Raw genomic sequence first — 22,921 nt, 5'->3', positions numbered from 1 at the left:
TGATTCTCCTCTCTAAGTTAGCATATCCGGTCTGAGAAAAAGCAACAGCCATAGCCATGTGAAAGGGGATAGGCATCATACAAGGAAAACGTAGAGGCCAACGTGTAATTTTTGAATATTCAAAGACCTTTTTAGGCAAAACTCTCTCTATACATACGTATTGAACATAATACGGGAACTACAGCTCCAAGAGGAAGACTTGTTTTAACTTAGGAGTTACGTAAGCAACTCTTTTCATTCAAAATCCTTCTTCTTCATTACTGCTTTCGGGGATTAAAGGAGAATTTCGTATGACAACATTTCAAAGATTTGAGGCAAGTATATAATAGATGCTTCTGCCCATGTGTGTTTTTTTTTTTTGTTATTGGGAAATTAAAAACACATTTATAAAACAAACAAGCAAACAAACAAACAAACCCAAAAATCTGACTGCAGTTCTGCTGGCTTTGCTATTTGTGTGCTTTATTATACATATACGGGGAATGGCAGATGACCCTGGCGGTATCCCTCCAGAGCCACCAGCACTGGTTTGGGTTGACATTTAGCAGAGCTCTTCACGCTCGCCACTGCAGGCAGTTAGAAGGCGGAATAAAAATGTCACACAGTTCTGCTCTTCTGTTATGACTGTCTTGTTACAACAATTCCAGTCTGTCTCGCAGTAAAAAAGATGCAAAATCACCTGGCAGTCCTGTATGTTGACAGCAGTGAGACATTTGAAAAAGGTATGAAATACAAGCTAGCGTGGGTTTGTCGCCTGCAAGCCGCACCAAAGAACTGCCATAAAAATAGATTTCAAAATCCTCCAGTGTCTGTATTTTCTGTGGTACGTTATTTTGGTAGAGTAGACCTGTTCTTTCCTATTCATCACAGACGCTGCCTGTGACAAGCTCTCAGAAATCAGGGGTGAAGAAAACTTATTTGGGACAGACAGTGTTTCCTCCCCTTCTCTTAGTTTTCAATGGCACCTGCCTTTGTAACTCAGATGTGCAGGGGACACTGCAAGCACGTCCATGACGTGATGGCATGTGCCTCTCGCGGTTTATCTTCCAAAGGATATCCGTGACTCCTGTTGTCAGAAGGTTAGATTTTTAGAATGTTACGAATTTTAGAATGTTATGAAAACAGAATTCAGGCACTCCTAAGATTTTTAGTAGCATCAGTAGAAACTTAGCAATCAATGTATTGATCTGTTGAACTAAGAAATTTACAGAACTAAAACACTGAAGGCCAAAAAACCTACAGAACTAGACATTCATTGTTGAATTTTCTTCCTTTCCTACAGAAAATTCCCAATAATATACTCAGGGTTATTAACATACTATCAGTCACCACCATGAAAGAAGGTATTTCTATTTTAAAGCTTCAGTAGACCATCATTAGTAATTTGAAGAGCAGACCATGTCTAATAACCACTGTCCTCTTCAGGAACTACCTGAATCCCCAATAAGAAGCAAATTTGTTTTTAACCTTATATAAAAATGCAGATTTAATAGCTGACAGTAATGCTCGACTCTTTCACGAAGTTGAAACATAACTGGGAAAGAATTGTATGAAAGGTGACAACTCGCATCAAAGGTTTATATTATACCGCTGAAAATTGCTAGCGGTCTCCAATATGAAAAGGCACGTGAAGTTTTATAATTGTCTCTCTGTCGATTGGCAAAATTTGTGAGGACTATTTTAAGGTGCTTAGATTGAAAAGTTTATAGGATATTCCTAGAATGCAAGAGACTAAATAGTATATGGACACCATATACTGCATTTTTCTGTTTTGAGCGTCACAGTCTCCCCATGAAGCCTGTTAGATCCCAAATAGAAAGACAAATTCCCAGTTAAATGACCTTTTCCTCGATCTCTCCCTTCCCAGAAGCAAGCGAGCAAAGCTTCTCCATGTAAAATGTCGTCTTTTGGTCCAGGTTGTACTTGTCATGTTTCTCCGGTGTGGTTGTTGATAAAAGCCTCATAAATACTATTTATGTGCTGTGTTACCCATTGACAGTTCAATATCGTTGAAGCATCACCTGCCACTGCTGGATTACATACACTCTCATCTACTTGCAGGTAAATGGTATTCCTGAGGAAAGAAAACTAACAGAAGCAATGAATTTGTAATCGGAGAAGGCAGAAAATTGTCTCGTTTCCTTCTTTGTTCTGATTGATGCATGAGTTTTTCTGGTGTATATTGTGCATGCCCATAGTAGTAAGATGATCTCAGTGCCAGAGCCTACGATCACTCCCATATAACTAACGTACTGTATCCTTTTGTACTTCGGACATTTTTGACAATTTGTAAACACTGATAACTTTTTATATTTGTTACATTCAGAAAATAATCTTTCAAATATATGTATTAATAAATATCAACCTTTATTCTGTCTTGTGATCTCTCCTGAAAGTTGTCACAGGGAAGTCAAAACTACAAAATGAGCACCAGGTTGAGGGGATTTCAGACTGTGCTCAGCGGGATGACGGAATTGCCTTACGTTTGCACACGACAAGCAGTACTCTATAAGCATGACAACTTGTGCAATACGATGAGGCTCAGAAATAGTATTCTGGATTTAGTAGGCATTAATTTTGTAGAGATTATTAAAATGTCATGAGCAAAGTTATTTTTGGGAAAAAAAAACACAACAAAACCACCGAACAAAAGCCTAAAACTATTCCTGTTGAAAATTGGATTTCTGTTTCTTTATTTGACAGCTTGTGAGCAATAAAACATTTAAAATCTGTCCATTCATTCATCTGGTTATTTTAGAAGAAACTGTTACAAACTACTGTAGGCGGAAATTAATGTCTGCAAATAAGCAAGAGTAAATTTTGTTACAGTATACATGGACTAACTTTTAACTCTTCAAAAATACTCTTAAACTTTTCTTGGTGATATTCCCCATGCCCCCACGTGTTTTATTTTTTATATCCTCCACATTCTTTGTTCTTTTTGGAGCAAAAAAAGTTGTGGAAGAACTAGCTAACCAATAATCCAAGGGTGATTCTTGGAATCTTGGAAAGCAGTTGATTAAATAGGTGCTTTCCTGGGAGGTGGCTGCTTGGAGAGAGGCATTTGTGCAGCGGAAAGTTTAATAATACAAACTTTGTTAAAAGGATCTGAACTGAGGTTTCCTACTTTTTTCAATAGATGGTGGTAATTTATCTCCCGACACTGTTTGTGTATTTATTTCAACTGAATTTTTTCTGATGCTTCTTTAAATCCTCCAATACAGCGTAACACAGGATTTAGGGGCTCTGGCTGTAAGAGCTCACACCAACACTTCTTGGGGTTTTACCTGAAAGCATCGTATTGCTTTAAGCTGACTTATGCTTTGTCTTTTTTCTGTAATATTTTCTCTTTCAGAAGCTGTATGTTCATCAGGACATTGCACTGTAAGCAGAAAGCCGCGTCTGCTTTAAAATTGCTAAACGGTGCCCGCATTGCCTTAGCTGGGGTTTCTGAGGTCTCCACTAAGACAAACTGAGTAATGCAGGAATTTAAGACTGAGGCTAAAAAGAAACTGTAAAATAAGGTTATTAGGTTTGTAGAAGGACCAAAGTAGTCACTGGCTTTTTTTTTTTTTTTGCTTGTTTTTCTTTTTCTTTTTACAGTTACGGCCCTGTTCCTTTAAAACACAAAACCTTATTTTCTTTGCTTAAAAATGAACATAATGTGTTCATAGGCTTGGACCTGAATGCCGCACCTCGGCAGATGGATAGTTAAAAGAAGTCCTGAGCTGCTTTTCAGGCAGTGAGGTAACTATTGCAGCAAAGCGTATCATCAGCACTCAGTACCTTGTACACGCTTGGGTACCGTCGAGCGTTAAACATCAGAGTGCGCAGGGCTGCCCTAAATGCTGAGCACAACCCCCAGAACACGTTAAGAAATGCATCTCGCCATGGGAATAGTGCCGGTGGGTGTCACACTAGGAGAGAGGTAGCTCAAGCGGCAGTCGTGTAAGTTGAAAAACTAAGTTGGGTTCTGAAACAGCTGGAAGAGCCAGCCATTCCTACTTTTACTTTCTAAGTGGGGCACGTTGCCCCCGCCTCACCCAAAAGGTACCGGGGAGACATTTCAGCAGTCAGCCTCCTGCGAGAGCCCTCCTCTTTTCCAGCAGCTTGGACGGTTAGCCGTGAAAAGTGAATTAGAAAACTGCCCACTGAGGTTTATAGTAAATTAACAATTTATGTCTTTTATCCAAGCTGTGAAAAATTTGAGTACAATCAGCGTTTGGTTTCTACGACCATTTTCAAATGTATGAGCTGCCAGTGCTTTGGAACAGAAATGAATGGAATGGATTTTAAATAATGATTTTTTTTTTAATGCAACGTAAGACTAAACTTTGTAAATAGTATTGGTTTTGGATCATAACGATTTCTGATAACTTGAGGATGACATGACAATCAATTAGCTACCGGTTGAGCTGCTCCCACCTTATTTGTATGAATACGTAACAGTGCAAATATATTTAAGGGAATTTCTCAGCCTGTTATGTACGCGCATAAAGCATCAGTTTGTACCAGCAGGTGCTCCGCCTGTTCTGAAAAGAATCTAATGATGTTGGTGTCTTGGCTGTCAAGGACACCTGAACTATTTTATGATTGAAAGCTTCGTTTATTTGAGGTAAGTTTAATAACAAATTATTTATTTTGATTTATTAAAACAATACCAATGGAAGCATAGATTTATAAAGCTGGCTAAAGACACTTAATGGTTAAAGAACTAGTTAAAAGTGCTGATAGTTAAAACAGGAAATTCACAGCCTCTTTTAACGATGTATGATGACAGTATGAACCGATATTGTATTGATTAAGTGACACTTGGAGCCAAATTAAATAGCACTACTGCTGTCTTTGTAAATATATGAAATGTAAAATCTAATAAATAGGAAGACATTAAGTAGCGATGCTGTTGCCTGGTTATTTTACATAATGCCTGAACAACTCTGTGTTACAGCTGTTAACGTTACGGACGGTGATAGTGGATGGTGTCTAAGAACTGAAGTGGAGCCGCCTGTGCAGGGTTTCAGTTAAACTGGGGGAGATGCCTGAATATGTGCAGTAACAGGAAAGGACGGCGAGTATTTGCACCACTTAATTCAGGCACCCACACTAGGTATTACCTCCCCATTTATACAAGCAGCTTTGAGGATAGGGACTACCCCTGAATCCTTCGATGAAGGAGCCCCTTCTTCTCTTCAGTGTGGGACTTAAGTACCTCAATTAAAAGCTAAATTTCTTAACCCAAACAAATATGGTTTTCTTGATGTTGCCGGACTGCAGAAAAGCCAAGTCAGTTCTAAGCTCTGCCGCAGAGTTTCTAGCTTGTAACTCAGCGGGGAAAAAGTATTCGTCCCCTCCGCTGTGGAGTTCTGCTGAAGCCCACCGGGCTCCGGGGGGGCATTGGTTGCAATTGCATCAGCCCTGGGACAGTGCGATTTACTGCAGAAGCACCTTTCTTCCTGCCTCGCATCCGAAATCGTTGGTGATACAAGTGAGTATCTGCCCTTAATTTGAAGTAATAGTATGCAGACTATCACTTTGGAGAAGCTCCACAATACTAAGCTGTGATTTAAGGTAGGCATAATAGTGAACTGTAGCCCAGCTAGAGTCAAGCAATAAGAAGTTTTTACTTAATTGATGCTGCTCCCGTTACAAAAATAAGCATCCACAGCACATTTATTTAATGTTTAAATTACGTCATATTTTTACATAACCTGAAAAGAAAATATATTTATCCCACATACAGTGATAGTAAACAAGTGCATTATTTCAAACATTAAAAATAAATCTTTTAACCAAGTCTGTACAACAGATAAATAAAATTATATCTACAATACTTAAGTTGCGAAGAACAAAACAGAAATTAGCCCTCAAACTCACAGTTCCCCATTGCTCCTAATACTGGCATAGATGAAGGTTATGCAGCCTGTCGCCCACCACCGTGTTCACCTGTACCATTTCTTTCAGCCATTCAAAATGTCCTGACCAAGGAGGTTAACTTTCCAAAACACTGGAAATAATGCACAAAAAAAGAACAAATAGCTGAGTATCTTTCCAAGAGCTTCAAAATAGCTGGCAGACTTAGTAAAACTGCTGAATCTGGGGGGAGCGAGTGATTTTCTTTTCTTTTTTATGATGAACGACTGGTCATTCTTTAAAACTGTTCTCCACCAAAAAAAAAAATAATTGAAGCCATTCTTTTAATAATTTTTTTTTGCACTCATTGGTGGCTGCAAGTTTGAATTCAGTTTTTTAACTGGGATAAGATGAAACACATGTGCGTGACAGTACATATGGTACGAATTAGGATTCCTATTATTTATAATCACACATAATTGCACATATGCGTGGAAAACAATATTGTGCTCATGTTTTTGACTGCTAACAAGTAATCAGTAGAAGAATGAAATGAAAAAACAACTAGAGGTTAAACTATCACTTAAACCAAAACCACAAACCGAGAGATGACCGTAACTTCAAATAAAAGGAACGTAAATTATAGCTTGTCACTGTCACACTGAAGGGCTATGTCTTTCAATTTTACTTTCTTATGGTAAAGGAAAAAATTATTAAGAAAGATGGGCACTGCTAAAAAGGATAGGGAAAAGAGGTACCCCCAAAGAGCTCCAATCTCATTTCATTTGCAATTCTGAGACTCCACCATCTGCATGAAACAAGACTGACCGCTCAATCCCTCCTCCTCGTCATGCAAGATTGACGTGCATCCTTTTATGTGAAAATATTATTACAGGATAGAATATGGCACCAGTTCCCTAATGACACCTAGGTTCGAGATCACCTACAAACTCAGGAGGAGGTTCAAAGATCACCGTTCCCCCGTTCTCCCATTTCCGTAAGATCTGATGGAGTGGGTATGACAGGACTTCATCTGACTGGAAAAGGTTGGAGGCCTCCCAAAAATTCTCCATCTTGAACTGAGCCTCTGAAAATTATTCATCGTTGTTCACTGGGATTTTACAGAGATTTGTACATAGTTAAATGAATTAGTGAAAATTTATGAAAAAGCAAACAATTGTAGGGCAAAAAAAACTTTATAAAAAAAATTTCACCTCAGAATTCATCGTATTTGCTGAAAACATCTTAAATTTCTAAAAAAACCCCATAAAATGTTATGTAAATTTATATATAATCTTAAATCACTGAATTGGTGATGATTTTTTATTACCATGTATAAAGGGCTTCATGTAACATATACTATGCCCATCCAAAATACTAATTTCTAAACAAAAAAATTACCCTTTTGTTCAGAAAAATGCCCTGGTTTACCAGTAATTTCATGATTCACATCAGCTAAAGGTGAGCATTAATGGAGGATCACAAGTTTGCTCTCTTTTGTTCCTTGATGAGAATGAGCACAGCCCGTGTTCTGTAGAGGCACTACTCAAGTAACATCCACTCGTCATTCGGCTGACCCACGGTAAAGTGACTTCCGTGATATGCACATGGTATCGCTAAACCATTTAACTTCACTTCTTCGTGTCACGCTTCAACAGATATGTAAACAGAAACATATATCCAGTAGAAAAGACTCATTTTTTCACATGCGATTCTGTACAGTGCATTCTTGTTTCTCAGATTATTTGAGAAGGCTATTTGCACTATATACATTTTCCACACACTTAATTTAAATGTCTTCTTGTACCTCCAGTTGAGAATTTTTGTTCAGGCAGACCCAAAGTAAACCTGAAGAAAGTTTCCGAGCATCTTTTCAAGTTAATGCCTCGACTGATCTTGCATTGCTGAGAAGAAGAGTAGTCCAGAAAAAAATCCAGCTATGCATAACAACCTTTTCAGCAGAGTTGAGTTATCCTTAGGAACCACAATCTGTGCCAGATCATTCGTGATCTGAGAAATTTCATGTGCCACACACACGAATATAAAAGTGCTGACAAGGACATTGAACATCGGATATCCAGGAATGAGCACCAAGATGCCCTTTGTGTCTGCTGCCAGCCAAATATGGTATTGGCAAATGAAAAGCTGAAAGAAAAAAAGAGTGGGTTTAATAATACATATCTATAAATATTTTTTACTTATACAAAAACATATAACTATTACTATTGCATCAACTGACACACTGTACTTCTGCTGAAGTCAGACATTTATGACTAAATAACATAATTTGAGAAGCTGTTTTCCATGTGTCTTTGCTGTAAGACAAAACGATGAGTCTGTTAGAGTTAACCATAAAACGGATTTGCTCAGCCCTTAACCAAATACGGCACAGGGGAGCATCGTTTACGTCGTGTCAGAAGAGATGAGGAATACACCTCCGCTCAGTTACTGTATCTCTGGTGAGGGACCGAACTAACGTGCCTGCAAATAAAAGATAGCGCTTCAACTGCTGATGAATGCAAAGGTCCCAGGAGCAGATCAGCACCTTAAAGGTCACCGGGAATCAGAACAGTGAAAATGAGATCCTTTAAAAAAAATTCAAAATCATGCATTACGTATACATTGTATTACAATGAGTTTCTCCTGTAAGTTCCTTTCCCTTTTTAAAATCTATTTTAGTAATACAATAAAATTAAACATTTAATATTACTAAACAGCGAATAAAATGGAACGCAAGATAATTCCTACTGTTTCAAAATATACGCTCAATGGAACAAGGTAACATTTGCACTAAGAAGGGTTTTGTTTGTAAAGTTACATTTGTTTATTAATGCAGGAAAGCTTGCTAGGGGAAAGACATTTATAAGCGTACTTGTACCAGTCAGGAGAATTCATGCTGGTTCTTCAACTGGCTTGAACTTTTTATCTTCCAACTGCATTCACACCACAGCTCACCCTCACGACCCTAAGCTCCCCCCAAAAAACCAGCATAAGAGAGAAGTTCAGTCCTGAAACTACTATTTCAGCTATCATTTTTAAGTGTAGACAGAAGCTACGATGCTGAAAGAGGTCAAACAGCATAGTATTAAATAAGCCAATAAATGTTTTCACTATTTATGTGTTATACTACAATTTAGATAATAAAGCCACCTTACATTTCAAAGTTTTAATTCACTGTACTTCTGATCATTCTACTTACCTCTAGAGAAATTTTGCCAAACCAGGCAAAGAATGAGCTATACACAGATCGGACATATCCAGGAATGTTCCTGATGAGGATGAAAGCTAAAATCTTTTTTTAAAAAAAGTAAAAAAAAAAATAGTGACTGTGGATGACAAGCAGGTTACACACACACACAGACACAAGAGGTTTATTCATTTTCATTGTCTAAACTGTCATGCATTAGATTTTCTTTAAAATCCAATAAATATATAAACCAAACAAAAATCCATGCGGTTTATACTTAACAAAGTAGGTCTTGAAATTGCAAATCTCTTACACACATTTTTACAGCACAGCAAGTCACATTTACATCTTCAGTAGAATCGTGGCCTTGATGTTGATAGATACAACTATACGCTTCCTAGGCATGGTCACAAAACATGTTATACCACGCCAGCCTAAAATGAAGGTGGCCACAAATCGGAGTTAACCCTCAATTTTTAAAGAGAGCATGTCAAGATGGACAAATTGGTATTAAAAAATTAAGACACACGTGCTACCCCTCAAGAGAGCAGGACAAATTTTTAAAAAAAAAAAAAAAAAAGAAACAGAGGGGGAACAGAATTAGACAGGTGGGGGTATACTGGGGCAGGGGACACAGTAAAAGGAAAATCTAAATTTAAAAAAACATGTGCATGTCCCTGTGGGCCACTTCTCTGCTTAAAAGCGACTACAAGGTCCCATAGGTTGCTTCCTACACTAACACCTCCCAAACACTCATGCGTCTCTACAGCTCTCTGCTTTTCCCCTGCTGGGCTATTAGTCAAAAGTTGGGTTTGGACTTAAACAGTGCAGATGAAACCTACGCTAAGGACATCAAGGTTAATCAAAAGTATAATCACAGCATGCCATTTCAGTGCTTAAAGGCAACGAAAAACAGCGAGCAACATAGTTAAACCCTTTTTCACTTTCAGACATGAGAATGAAGCTCAATATCTGACATTCCACACTAAAACAAAAATATCTTTAAAAAGAATTTTTTAAAAAGTCCAAATAAGAACAGACTAGATTCTATCATGTAAGGAAAAGGACTATAATTATAATTACCTGTACCACAGAAACAGAAGGATGTAGTTCATTGCACTCTGTCTTGTTTTTACAGCTACTAGCCCAAATAGAGTAGGTCTAAAAGATATAAAGATCAGTCTGTGTAGCAATTATATGTAACATTTAAAAATGAAACAAGAGTTAAGCTATTCTGAAGCGCTTCAGCAGAATTTGGTTCACTAAGATGTGGGGCAGTAAAAGAAAAAACTACATTGTGCTTGGTTTTGTGTTTCTCCCAAACTGTTCTTCGCAGCTGATGAGCACCGTGTTTATTCATACCCTAGGATACGGCCATACCGCTGACAATTTTTTCATCACAAATAGACAAGCAATCAAGAGGGGAGATAAGAGCTGCGTTATCTACCATATTATTTTTATCATCCAATTTTCTTGCAACCTTTGCAATGAACTGAAAGAGTGATGATGTTTTCACCTACAGTTGACTGAAAGGAAAAACATTTTAGTGAGTAGATAGGTAGGGCTGCGACAAAAACGCAGCTGAAATATCTCCATATCAAGACTTCCTTTTTTAAAATCAATATATTTTCTAAAAAAGAACTTCAGAAAACTTATTCTTTAGAGATTTACAAACCTGATTATACTAGTTATACTAGGTACGTACCAAAAAGGATACAATTGAAATAAATAATAAAACATTTGAAACTCTGTTGGAGAAAAGAGGATCTCCTTTTCCTTCTGATATCATCTGACGTTTCTGCAATGCCAGATAAATAAAAGCAAACAGCATCCCATGAAAAACCACCTGTAAAAGACCAACAGAATGCAATGAATATTTCATGCCTTTTACAAGTACTTCAGGTGCAAACTGTTAACAGAATTGCTGCAGGATAAACTATTTCTAATACCAAAGCTTAGGTGTCAAAAGGTCCTTTCCCAGGTTTACCAAAGCAAACCAACCCAGGCTTTCTACACTAGGTTGTCATAAGCTGCATTTGTAACTCAACTCAGAAACTACAAATAAAGTACTCTTACTAATGCTTCATGGAGTACGAAAGACACGACAACGAAATTTCAAGGAGCTTTCAAGTACCTACTATCCCCTCTGCAATCTACGCCAGCACTGAAAAGGGCTTTCTCTGGGGAAAAACCATGAGTCTCTGGCCTTCTCCCAAGTTGGCAGGTGAAAGCATTCAAGAAGCACTACAAGTGCTTCCCTCTCTCACAGACACAATTCTTCAACAGAGAGTGTTTTACCATCTTATGCCAAGTTCTCACAAGCTAGCAAGACGATGCTGTCTCGGGCCTGCGTGGTGCTTGTCTTCTGTATTTATTTTGGGAGTTCCTCTTTAGCGACACCACAGAACACACGCTGTTCACAAGCGACAAAGCTCCAAGTCTGAAATGTCGCAGCGCAGCATGCACTGCTGATGGGAGCAGCCCAGGACGGGACAACCGTGTGCTCCGCAAATCTCAGTCACCAAAGACTGCCAGAGGGAGAAGTGTGCAAGTGATCCCGTTAAGGATAAGGTTAACAAATAAATGCTCCCATCTTAGAAACTTCACTTATCTTACCAAGAAGGCAAAAAAAACCAACCCAACCCAGTGTCTCCCTGTTTTATTACCACACACTGTAGGGTCAGTAACCGGAAAGAAAGCGCTTTCCCACTGGAAAACCATTTGAAAATATGTGCAAGAATAATCTGGTTTTGGCATCAAGACCCTGATTTTAACAGTGCTTTAAAGGTTACCTTAAAATAAATATATTTTTAATTGATAAGACTTCCCTGGAAGCGTTCAAGGACATGCTGGATGGAGCTTTGAGCAACGTATTCTAGTGGGAGGTGTCCCTGCCCACGGCAGGAGGTTGGAACAAGATGATCTGTAAGGTCCCTTCCAACCCAAACCATTCGACTATTCTATGACTTTCAAAAACACCACTAAGAAAGGCACTACAATAATTCGCCTTGTATTTCAATAGCCTGAAGTGCTTACAGGTGTTAAATTTTCACAGTAAATTTTTTTAGAAGAGACAAATCTAGGTCACTTTATGACTTTATTTTTTTAAAAGCAAACTAAGAAGGATCCAGCAGCAAATAAATCAACCCCCGTCTTTTAATCAAGGCTTTGACAGACATTTGCAGAAGTAAGGGGGATGCAGCTTAGTCTTCTATTAAACAATCCACCAGGACAAACTCCTGCTTTCTTTGGATTTCCTCCAAAAGAAATTTGGAAAACAGCCCTCCCTCCCCCCAGATTGAAAAATACACTTAAAAGCGTATTTAAATTTATTAAATAATTATATAAAAATTTATGAAAATGTTACATACATAGCGATCCAGCTTCCACCTAAACCACCACTCATAGACATTCCCATTCAGCTCAAAACACTTCGACAGCGGCCAAAAAGAAAATATCTTCTCAAATGTGCCCTGTAAAAAATAAACATGGCAAAAGCATTAACACTGATGTTAACCTTATTTACTAAGTTTAAATCAATATGCTGTCTTTTAATCTTCTCACATCCCTATTTCATGAACTACGTGGCATTACCAAAACAAGAGGCTTCCTTAGAAGGCACTCCCCCTCCAAAATAAAAAAAAATTAAAAAAAAAATACTTTTTCAGATGAAAGAGTGTTTCAGTTTTGCTTCCCATAACGGGATCTGCTGACGTGTTGGGATAACGAATGCATACTCTACAAAGGCTACAGCTCAACAGGCTTAAAGCCAACGAGGGATTAAAACCACACAACCCCTCCCTGTAAAATCCTAGAGTGACCAACTCTGTCCTTATTTCTGTCAGCTATCCTTACGGCATGCAGTAAGTCCCTAATTTAGCATTAGAACCAGTCTTTTTATAAGGTATCAAAGCCGAGACCAGGTCTCTTGAGAGACACAGATCTTCATATCATCATATGTATCGCCATATGCTGGCAAAACCCAGTAACTTTAAGTACATCAAAAAACCTCCACCCCGAAACCATGCATAGACCTTTATATTTATTCCATTTGTAGTAGTATACTGAAAACATGTCAAGCATTTACAAACAAATGAGTAAGATACAGAACTGTGCTTTTTCCAGCATCCACACCAATTCAAACATGAAAAGAAACAGAAAGGTTCCATTCTTTTTTCTGTTGTATTTATGATGCAGGAGCAAATATACAAGTTATGCGCACATTAAAAAGTAGAGATGCGTAATATACTCTCAGGTAGTTAAGGATAAAAATAGTCAAAATTTACAAACCTGAGAATATGACAGAAAATATATACATGTCAGTAAGCAAATCAGTTTCAGCAGCAAACCAAAGTGCCATAAGCAGTTCCCTGAGGAAGAAATAAATTCATCAGCATACAGTCATCAATTTTTCATTAGCAAAACCCAGGACACATTAAATAATAATTGCCAATTATTTAGTGTGGCTATGCTTAGTAATAGATATATTCGCAAATAAATGTTCAAATATTACTAGCAATATTTTATCACTATCTACGTTTACATATTAAATTTTACTTTAAGCAATTAAAATAAGCACTCACAGTAATGAACAACCTATTAATCCTAAATTAAGCTTCTGTCTAAAACAGAAACACTGTTTGAAAGCCTCTGTTTTCCCAGTCACTGCACAAGCAGTCCTTATTGTAGGTGACTGTAAATAAACAAATGAAACAAAATGCCCAACAGCGTGAAATAAGTACAGCACACATTATTAAACTTTGAGGTACCATTTGTGCTCCAAAGCTCAACTGCAGGTCATTACGGACAAGTATCTCGTGAAGACAAGCCCGAGAAACCGCTCCTCAAAGCTGTTGACTGATATTAAGCTCTACCCAAGCCTCAACATTGCAAGAGAGATCATCTCCCTCTCTCACCATATAAATTAGCAGCTGTAAACAGCGACATAAACAAGTGAAAGTTCTCATTGAAAGATTTTCTAGTTTCACAGTACACTATTGCTCCGAAATACACAATAGTCATTTCTCTGTATCTGGAACAGATGTGCCTTAGTAGAAAAAAAAATAAAAATAAAAAAAACAGTGGAGCTATTTGCCTTCAAGGTATCTTGTAAACTACTCTGTAATTATATTTTTGCAGCATCTATTCCTAGCAGGCATTTGATATATTTCACTGTCATATCTGCAGACTATAAAATTTGGATATTACTCCATCGATAGGGAAGGAGGATTTAAGACTCTTAAGGTTTTAGCTCTAATTTAGGTGAATTAAATAATACGCATTTACCACATGATGACAGCTCTTCAATGAACTGCAATGCATAAAATAAACTGCAATTTCACTTCAATTTCTCTTTAAAATATCTGTATCACAAGACACACTTCTAATAGCTCACTTAATACAAGATACTAAGATAACAAACGCCAAGTTCTTATTTGGCAGGATATGGCAGAATTAGTGCTCAAGATGGATGAGACACATCGGATGAGATGGATGAACGTTCACTGCTCATGCCGTACCCATAGGTAGCGCAACCTATATTTTCAGTTTGCATTCAGTAATATTACAACTCTTGATAAAACACATTTCTGATGATCAAAACCTATTAAAAAGTATTGTAATATTACTGTAACCAGAGATAAACCTTAGTTAACAGCCGTTACATTTTTCAACTGACATCTAATTTGTCTATGATAAACCTTAGTTCTGTGAACAGCCGTTTAACATATTTTGACTATGTTAAAGAGACTGAGATGTACTAACAATACTGTTTTCTGTATGATTATTATTTGTAGTAACATGCAAATTTTTTATAGCAGAAGGGGGGGAAAAAAAAATCTTACCATTTGCTTTCTTCTGGACTATCTGAGGCCATATAGCTAAGGTGGCATAAATGATCATAAACCAGACAGTGACTAATGGCACAAAGTAGTAGAACTGGTACGGTCGGTCCATCACTATGCACAGCACCACGACCAAGAAATTGAGGCGAAATAAAACCTGGAAGGAGTCAGAGAAGAGAAGGCAGAGGATATATAAACTGGGAGGCAAAGCTAAGAGAGATGGGGGGCATGTTTCTTTCTATATTTTACACCTCAAATGCTGATTATATTTCAGTTGAAACATGGCAAAAGTATCTCGGGGAACGTCAATAATGCAATACAAGACTGCAGGAGGATTATGTAGTACTGGATCTGTCCTACGCTGGACTATTTGGGTAGAGATAGCAATGAAAACAGGGTAAAACAGAACTGATTCCAGGCTGGGGACTGAGTATTCCAGTTGCTGGATGCTGTTAGTGCCTCCCTGCTTTCACTCCCACAGCACCTGGGCTCGCTCAGTTAAAGCCAGGGTAATGTCATCACCAGTGCGGCAGTTCGGCTGCAGTCATACATTTAATAAGCACAATGACCCGAGTTACATGAGAATATAACAATAGCACCGCGAAACCTGGCAGGGGAAGCCACAAAAATATGTATGTTCTCCAGTACTGCCATGGTGGGAAAATTTATTTTCTTTATTAACTAACGTAGGCTCCAATACACTGTCTTTGGAAAAGAAAACAACCCATAGAATCCATATAGCTGACTGAAAAGTAATTGCTTCCTTGCTATTTTGCATTTTGAGTGGAAAACTCAAACCCATAACTGAAAGAGCTTTTTGACCAAGAAAAACAACAGTTTTTAAATGACAAAAAAAACCCCACCAAGAAAACCCCTGCATATTTGTTTTTCAAAGGAAGCAGATACATCTGATACATTTGTGAAATTTCATCTGTTTCTAAAGAAAGGGGTGTGGTATTTCTGACCGTATTCTATATATCAAAGGGTTAGCCATAGTTACACAGAACTAACTGTCCCAACAAAAAACCCCAACCCAACAAATTCTCAGTTGAGAATGAAAGAAAAAGTAACGTACAACATTTGGCAAATACTACAGTGATGCCTCTTGTTCATGTATTAGTAATCTACTTTAATGCATAACAGCTGGATACTTAATAAAATAGCAACATGAAGAGCTTCTTTAATGGATCCAAAAGATCACTCATCTGAAGGAAAGAAAGATACGACAAGTGCTTTGGGACACTATTAATGGCCCCAAGTAACCAGTCAAAACGTTTTTTATTTCACCAACAAGTGAGGAAAAAATCCAAAGTGCATACAAAAATTAAAAGTGGAAATTACTTCCATTTAAATTGGATACAAGACAACATTTGTTCCACCTACATAAAGACTTGCCATGCTGGGAACAAGCAAACCAATCTGCTGAATAACTTGCTGAGTAATTACCTTTATTCACAGAAGAAGACAAAACCAGAAATTCTGTACACACCTGTCTCTTGGATTCACCAAACATTTATCTACTTGTATAAAGAAAACTCTAATAGAAACATACTAATAATTAAAAAAAACCCCAAACACAGAGGAAAATATCAACATGGAGCAGACTGATATTTTAAGAACAAAGTAAGAGAAGCAAAATGAATTATTTCCAATGACTAATTTAAGAAAACCATCATTTTTTTTGCCAACGGGGAAGAGCAGATGAGAACATTCACACCACCTATCTAATCTCAACAGTAACTGGAGAAAGGCTGTTCCAGAGGGCGATGCAGAACAGCACAGCTATTCATATAAACCTCTTACTCACCAGTGACCATAGAATAAATCTAAGAAGATTTCATAAATAAATTTGTTGTCAATGATATCCCTCTTCACTGCCAGCCAGCCTGCCTGGATCATTACTTATATATTGCTATATATTGCAAATTGCTACTGCAATGAAGACTCCATGGCTATGTACTGAAAAATGTTTGTCTTGATATTTTAAAGTCTACATACTTACATTTTTACATTGCAAGTATCATTTATATGCTATATGTTTGTATTGGACAAACACTACCAATTAAACAGGTCAGATTACATAGAAACAACAGTCATTTTTAATGTGCAAAACTTGGTTAAGTAATCTCATATCACATTATTTAGGGAGTATGGATATGTTATGGATATTTTGTTATCCGAACAAATTTCTTTATAAAAAAACAGTAAGTAGACAATCTTACCTGACACACTCTGTATACACCAAAGTCCCCTTTTATCCAAAAATATGAAAAGTGTCCATAACCTGTTTGGAACAGATATGCAGCAACCAGAACTCGAATGTGCATGTACACAGGCAAAAACTGTGGAGAAAAATAAAGCACCTTTTATAAATATCCACGTCAATGCTTTTGATTTTCCTTTCTTCCGCCCCATTTTATGCTTTTTCTGCATTGCAGTAAATCAGATTTAACTAAGAAAAGAAACATTATGCTGCATTTCCCTGTTTCTTACTAAGCTCTTTTGTTGCCCTAACCTCCCTGATGTTAAAAGGAGTTTCTGCTATTTATTGCTCTACACTTTCCGTATTCTGTAACCAGTTAACAGAGTTTAGAAAGGATCTTTGAAAGCTTACCTTCAGCAGTTTCAAGTTCTGAATATAAAAATGAAACTAGCAGTTAAAAATATACTAATGTAATGTTCTAGAAGTATATTTTTTCATTGGCTAATTAACACATAAAATGCTCTTATCAAAGAAATCTACACTTCAATAGAGAGAAAAACTAATTCCACTAATACCGTTTTTAACACTACAGGCACAACAGGATGAGTTATTAATTCTGTTCAGATATAATATGCATTTGTACTATCTTCTTTTTGAAGTAACATAGACAAATTGTGCTCCCACTTCAAAAAAAAAGAAATTAAAATCACTTACAGTGCTTGCTCCAGAGATATGATAAATCAAAATAACAAGTTGCATCCAGCCCTTCCATTCATCAGTCTGTTCTCTATTTAACACTTTAGTCTAATGCAAAACAAAACAAGAGTGTTGCTATTCCAAAAAGTACAACGAACATCTACAAAATGAGGAGAAAAAGTTCAAAACAATAAACCACTTTATGGGTAAATAGGTCTCAACTGTAAAACACTTCTGTCTAGCGGACACCAGATCTTAACGTGCCCTACACTCTCTTGTATCTGAGCTAAGCCTGAGTGACAATGGTTAAAAGCGCTCATACCCATATGCTTTCAAAAAGTTTTTGCATCTAATTCCACACAAACATTATATTGATTCTGAGTGCATTTTTTTGCAGATGAGTTATAAATTTGAAAATTTAAATTTCAATATTTAGCAATTAGTTATTTACACTTAAACTGGGAAACAACATTATAAATAGGATGTCAACATGATCATTACCTCTTTGGTATTTTCGGTATAAAATACCCCCAAAACCAAGATATAGACGATTGGTATGAAGAAAGATGAATGTGTGTAAAATTTATTTTCCTTCATGAAAAGATTTGCTCTGTCACATAGATAAAAATAGGTCATGATCAGACCAAGTTTGCAGAAGGAGTGTAAGAGCATCTCTAAAGTAGAAACATTAGGAGTGCTGATGGCAGGTTTCTTCTCCTCTCCACTTTCCAAATCGGTGCATGATTTGTTCTTCCGAAAATTATTCCGATGAATTAAATTGATAATTAAATATCCAATAATAGACAAAGTAAAGAAACAGAAAGCTAACTTCTGTATCAGAGTGAGAGGAGGCTCAGGCTGGCAGCAGGAGCCATCAATGGGCTTCATTATCTTATTGCAGTAGACATTCATAAGAATCATCGCATTCTGTCAAAGAAATAGGCAGTCAATTAATCTCTAATAAAAAAGCTAACATTTTCATAAGAAATCAATTAATCTCTAATAAAAAAGTTAACATTTTCATCACAAGACATTTTCTTCTAGATCATCCACTGACATAAAACATGTGCAATTCTCCCTTATCATTACAGCGATAAAATTTCACAGTACCCCCATATACCTAGTTGCATTCAACAATACAGCCAAAACATCTCTTCCAAACAGGAAATCCTCAAGCTTCTTGAGGTAAGCAAAAAGAGCTAATCCTTACAACACAAGGCTTCTCTCTACTGGCTATAAAAGGAGCTATAAAGAGCTAAATGGACTATAAATGAAAAACAGCTCACAAACTCAGGTCCTAAAGGGGAACGGTAATGAAAGTCTCCAAAACATGACAATTAGACTGAAACCTGTGGTGAGATGATATTTAGTTCATCCAGGACTTGAAAGCAACTGAAACCTGCAAAGGAGCGGAACTAAAGGTGACACGGCGGGAGAGCTAAGTGACAAGAAGGGCAGACTGACAAAGCTCAGAGGGGCTCACTGCATGCATATATATAGAGAGAGGTAGGTAGGTAGGTTAAAGATAAAATCAGAAATACAGTCAGTGGCAGTCCATGCAACCACTAAGGTGTATATTGTGCGTTTTCTTACCCTTTTCATACTCCTTACTAAACAAAATTATATGGGCACATAGGGGAAAATTTAAGACTTACTTCTTAGCACTGCTTTACAAATCATTATCACTCTAACTCATTCATGCAGATGAAGGCACGAAGTTTGCACTCAGGGTCTAAAAGATGTAGCAGATTAACAGCTATTTTAAAATAGCTCACGCTAACGTGTTTGCTATTATGTTCTTTAACATTCTATATAACTGACCGCCCTCCCACCTATTAAGATCTGAACAAAACTTCCTAAAGAACGTGCAGGTCCTCATTACAGTCATATTGTCTGCCATTTCAGAATATTCACTTAAAAATCTTGTTTTACTATTATTACTTTTTAATGTTGACCAGCAATAAAAAACACTTACTGTATCTCTGCTTGATTCAGGGAGATGCAGGCCATCTGCAGACTTCATGATGGTTTCTTGTGCTATCAATTTTGATACACTGAACACTTTAACTTTAGCTTTGGAATTTCGGGAGCTGCTGTTCAGAATACGAACAGCTGCTTCATTATACGCATCTATTTTCTCATTAGTGATCATTTTCCGACTATCACTCAGCATATCTTCATAAACAGGGTCTGAATTTGAAAGGACAAAGAATGGGCACGTTAATCTTCTATTTGACAAATACTTAGCTCAAGTTGCACAAGTTACTTTAATTTAGGCAGTCACTATTGTTTAATGGTACAGAAAAAATGTACAGTGAGAAATGAGTGACTGTTACAGTAACTAGCATAGTAACGAGAGTTGTTTACGATGAAATGTTCTTACTGCCATTCCCTAGTCATGCATATGTATTTATAGATTAGAAAGCTTTAGCCAGACATGAATGCCTGTTCAGTTTCCCCAAACGCATGAAGAGAGCACAATGCCGGAGTGCAGAGCTACTTATGCCTTCTCTCAGTAATGGAATTCCCCACGGAAAGACTCCAAAGCCAAGAGGACAGAAGACAGGCAGCAGAACAGGCACGTGGAAAAAAAATAATCTCCCAAACCCTCTAGTTACTGCAGAAGAAACCAGCTTCTCTTTTCTCTAAGTCATAGTCCACAAGCATATTCCACTTGCTCCTGTTGATTCCAGTTTAACTGATGGCAGAATTTCAGTTTTTCAGAAGAATGGAACACCACTTAATTGCCTGCAAGCTTCAGAAATTATGCAGAGCTTAACACAAAGCTATACGGGCTTCTAGATCACAAGGTCAGCTGGAGATCAGTAAGTTGCTATGAAAAGCTACTGATGTTCATAACTCTGGTGATACACCTCTACAAGCTGTAAGCTGATTTACTTTAGCTACCTCAATGTATACTTTTGAACAATCAATGTCTAGACAACTCTATGCATACAGACTGCTTCTCCTCTCTTCCATTAAAGAGCTCAGAGATGACTTAAATGGACTGGATCTTTATCAACAAAACATTGGGACGTGTCTGTCAGCTAACTGCTTCTATTATAGATAAACATGGTTTTGAAAGGAACGTGAGATTAATCTGTTGATTCAGGTTAACTTCTAGAGCCATCTGTGATAGGAACTTGGATGTGACTGGAAGGGTACAGCTGGGTGTATTCCTATCTGGGCGCAAAATCTGCCTATGTTTCTAACCAAGGTGATGATAACCTAAAATGCTATATTTTATGGCAGATAGATAAACCAGGAACACGTTCTGTGAGCTCATTGTTCAGTGTCAGAGACATACCTTACATTTACTGAAGAAAAGCAAAAGCATGCAAGCTTGGTACCATAATAAAAATATCACAGACTCATTTTGAACCATAATTTCTGGCTCCAAATCTTAGCTCATCAGTGCCTACGTACAGAGGCAGGTTTCATTGTAGAGACTTAAATTCTCTGTATTCTCTAGAGTATGTCTATTCATTCTAGACACACACAGAGGATGCACTTGTTGAACCTCTCCTATTATTTATGCAATCTTAAAATTTAATTGAACACAAACACAGGAATGCAGCTGTTTTATGCACTTGTGTTCTTGACTCCCAGGAGGCATGTATGGAGGGACAGGCACAGGGAAAACAGACCTGGCATATTGAGTCTGACAGTAAGCTAACAAAGAATTACGACTTCAGAAGGCAAAAGATCTTCTTGGGAAAGCTTTAAAATCTCCATCATTAGTAAGAGCTAGTTAGGTACTAGCTAGTTAAGGCTGCACAAAAGGCCAGACTGGAATTCAACCAACACCCTTTTTACTCTGTAAGAAAGCAGAATGGACTAAGTTTTCCATATTGTACAAGAGAATGATTCAACAGGCAGTGGCAGTACAAGTTGTTACCTACTGTTCATTACTTTACCTTGTAAGACCCAGTAAACATCACTACTTTTTGCTAATTTTTCCAGAAGAGGTGCAATTGAAGTGATATTGATTTTATATTGTGTGAGGGCTTCGTTGCTGCCATTGTGAATCTTGATAGACCACTGGAGAAATAAAAGAAAGAGATTCAGAACCTTTATGCCTGATGACCCTTAATTAACTGATTCCACGGCTGTTAGTAGCTATTTTTCATTATTTCTATAAAGCTAGATTATTTCTTTAGTCTTTGCTTTTGAAGTGCTAAAAAATTTATTTTGGATCAAGCAGCTGTCTAGACATGTAATTACATTCAAACAGACCATTTAAATGTGGAGTATATAATATTCGACTCAACATACATTTGATTTTTCATAAATTAAACGATGCAAGGTGTTTTAATTAAAAGCCCCTCGACTTTGAACAATGGTGAAGTAGCAAAGCCAGTCACATTCTACAAAAATCATGGCCAGTTCTGCCGATTTTACTCTAGGAAAACTGACGACAGGAAGCGATGCGTGCAAGCAAAACTTGACGGTGGTATAAAGTCAAATATTTCCACCTGTTTTGCAGCTATCCACAAAGAAAAAAAAAAGGAAAAGAAAAAGAGCCATTTTAATTTCTGATTTAATCTTCTATGTGATATGATTGGGGGAATGTAATAGCCACACAAGAATTTCTACTAACTTCTGAAAAGAATCTCCCACACTACAAGAAAAACAGATACAGTATTTTTTTAAACATTACTTTATCTATACTGATTTAGTCAAAATCTGTGAAAAAAAAAGAAAAAAATTTAGCCTGAATGTAGTGAGCTCTCTAGTTATTTCTATGTATCTACATAAAAAATTTGCTGTAAGCCAAGTACACTGATTAATCCACTTCCTGTGAATGTTATCGAATATAAACAAATACTTCATGAAACCAAATAATACGCAGCTGCTCTGAGAACTCACGCTCCCAGTTTCTCCCAGAAGCTAAATCTTTACTCATGAAATACCTACAGCATTTAAACACACATTTTAAGAAGCATATTCTATTCAACAGGATGTCGGGAACTACGAAGCAGAGCAGTGCAGTAACATTCTCAAAGCATCTCCTTCTCCCAGAATAAGCAAGCAACCAAGTCTTGTATTAGCTGGAGTTTCTCCAGCTTATAAGACTTTGCTTCTATTTATAAACTGTTATGCAGTTGACATCTTAAGACAGACATGTCCAGACCAAAGCAG

General features: G+C 37.2%; 2 protein-coding genes across 6 annotated transcripts in view; one reads left to right on the top strand and one right to left on the bottom strand.

Moving 5' to 3' along the window:
* Positions 1–2,734, top strand: part of SGCE (sarcoglycan epsilon) — a 36,448-nt gene extending 33,714 nt beyond the window's left edge. For 4 of the 5 annotated variants that reach the window (XM_063324858.1, XM_063324862.1, XM_063324861.1 and 1 more), the window contains 2 exons: positions 280–314; positions 2,062–2,734. In XM_063324858.1, the coding sequence (XP_063180928.1) occupies positions 280–314; positions 2,062–2,112 (86 nt within the window). In that variant the 3' untranslated portion in view covers positions 2,113–2,734. The remainder of the gene's footprint in view (positions 1–279; positions 315–2,061) is intronic. The other variant, XM_063324860.1, reaches the window with a different exon arrangement.
* Positions 2,735–4,984: 2,250 nt separating this feature from the next.
* Positions 4,985–22,921, bottom strand: part of CASD1 (CAS1 domain containing 1) — a 34,201-nt gene continuing 16,264 nt past the window's right edge. Inside the window, exons 7-18 of the mRNA XM_063324856.1 lie at positions 21,697–21,820; positions 19,755–19,969; positions 18,281–18,706; positions 17,798–17,887; positions 17,103–17,222; positions 14,881–15,037; positions 13,328–13,407; positions 12,409–12,510; positions 10,743–10,883; positions 10,121–10,198; positions 9,050–9,142; positions 4,985–7,995 (exon numbers count right to left, since the gene is read on the bottom strand). Of these exons, the coding sequence (XP_063180926.1) occupies positions 7,729–7,995; positions 9,050–9,142; positions 10,121–10,198; positions 10,743–10,883; positions 12,409–12,510; positions 13,328–13,407; positions 14,881–15,037; positions 17,103–17,222; positions 17,798–17,887; positions 18,281–18,706; positions 19,755–19,969; positions 21,697–21,820 (1,893 nt within the window). The 3' untranslated portion in view covers positions 4,985–7,728. The remainder of the gene's footprint in view (positions 7,996–9,049; positions 9,143–10,120; positions 10,199–10,742; positions 10,884–12,408; positions 12,511–13,327; positions 13,408–14,880; positions 15,038–17,102; positions 17,223–17,797; positions 17,888–18,280; positions 18,707–19,754; positions 19,970–21,696; positions 21,821–22,921) is intronic.

Source organism: Chroicocephalus ridibundus, chromosome 2, assembly GCF_963924245.1.
Source record: "Chroicocephalus ridibundus chromosome 2, bChrRid1.1, whole genome shotgun sequence".
Taxonomy (NCBI): Eukaryota; Metazoa; Chordata; class Aves; order Charadriiformes; family Laridae; genus Chroicocephalus; species Chroicocephalus ridibundus.
The sequence above is the reverse complement of the archived record's forward strand: the minus strand, read 5'-3'. Positions and strand labels throughout refer to the sequence as shown.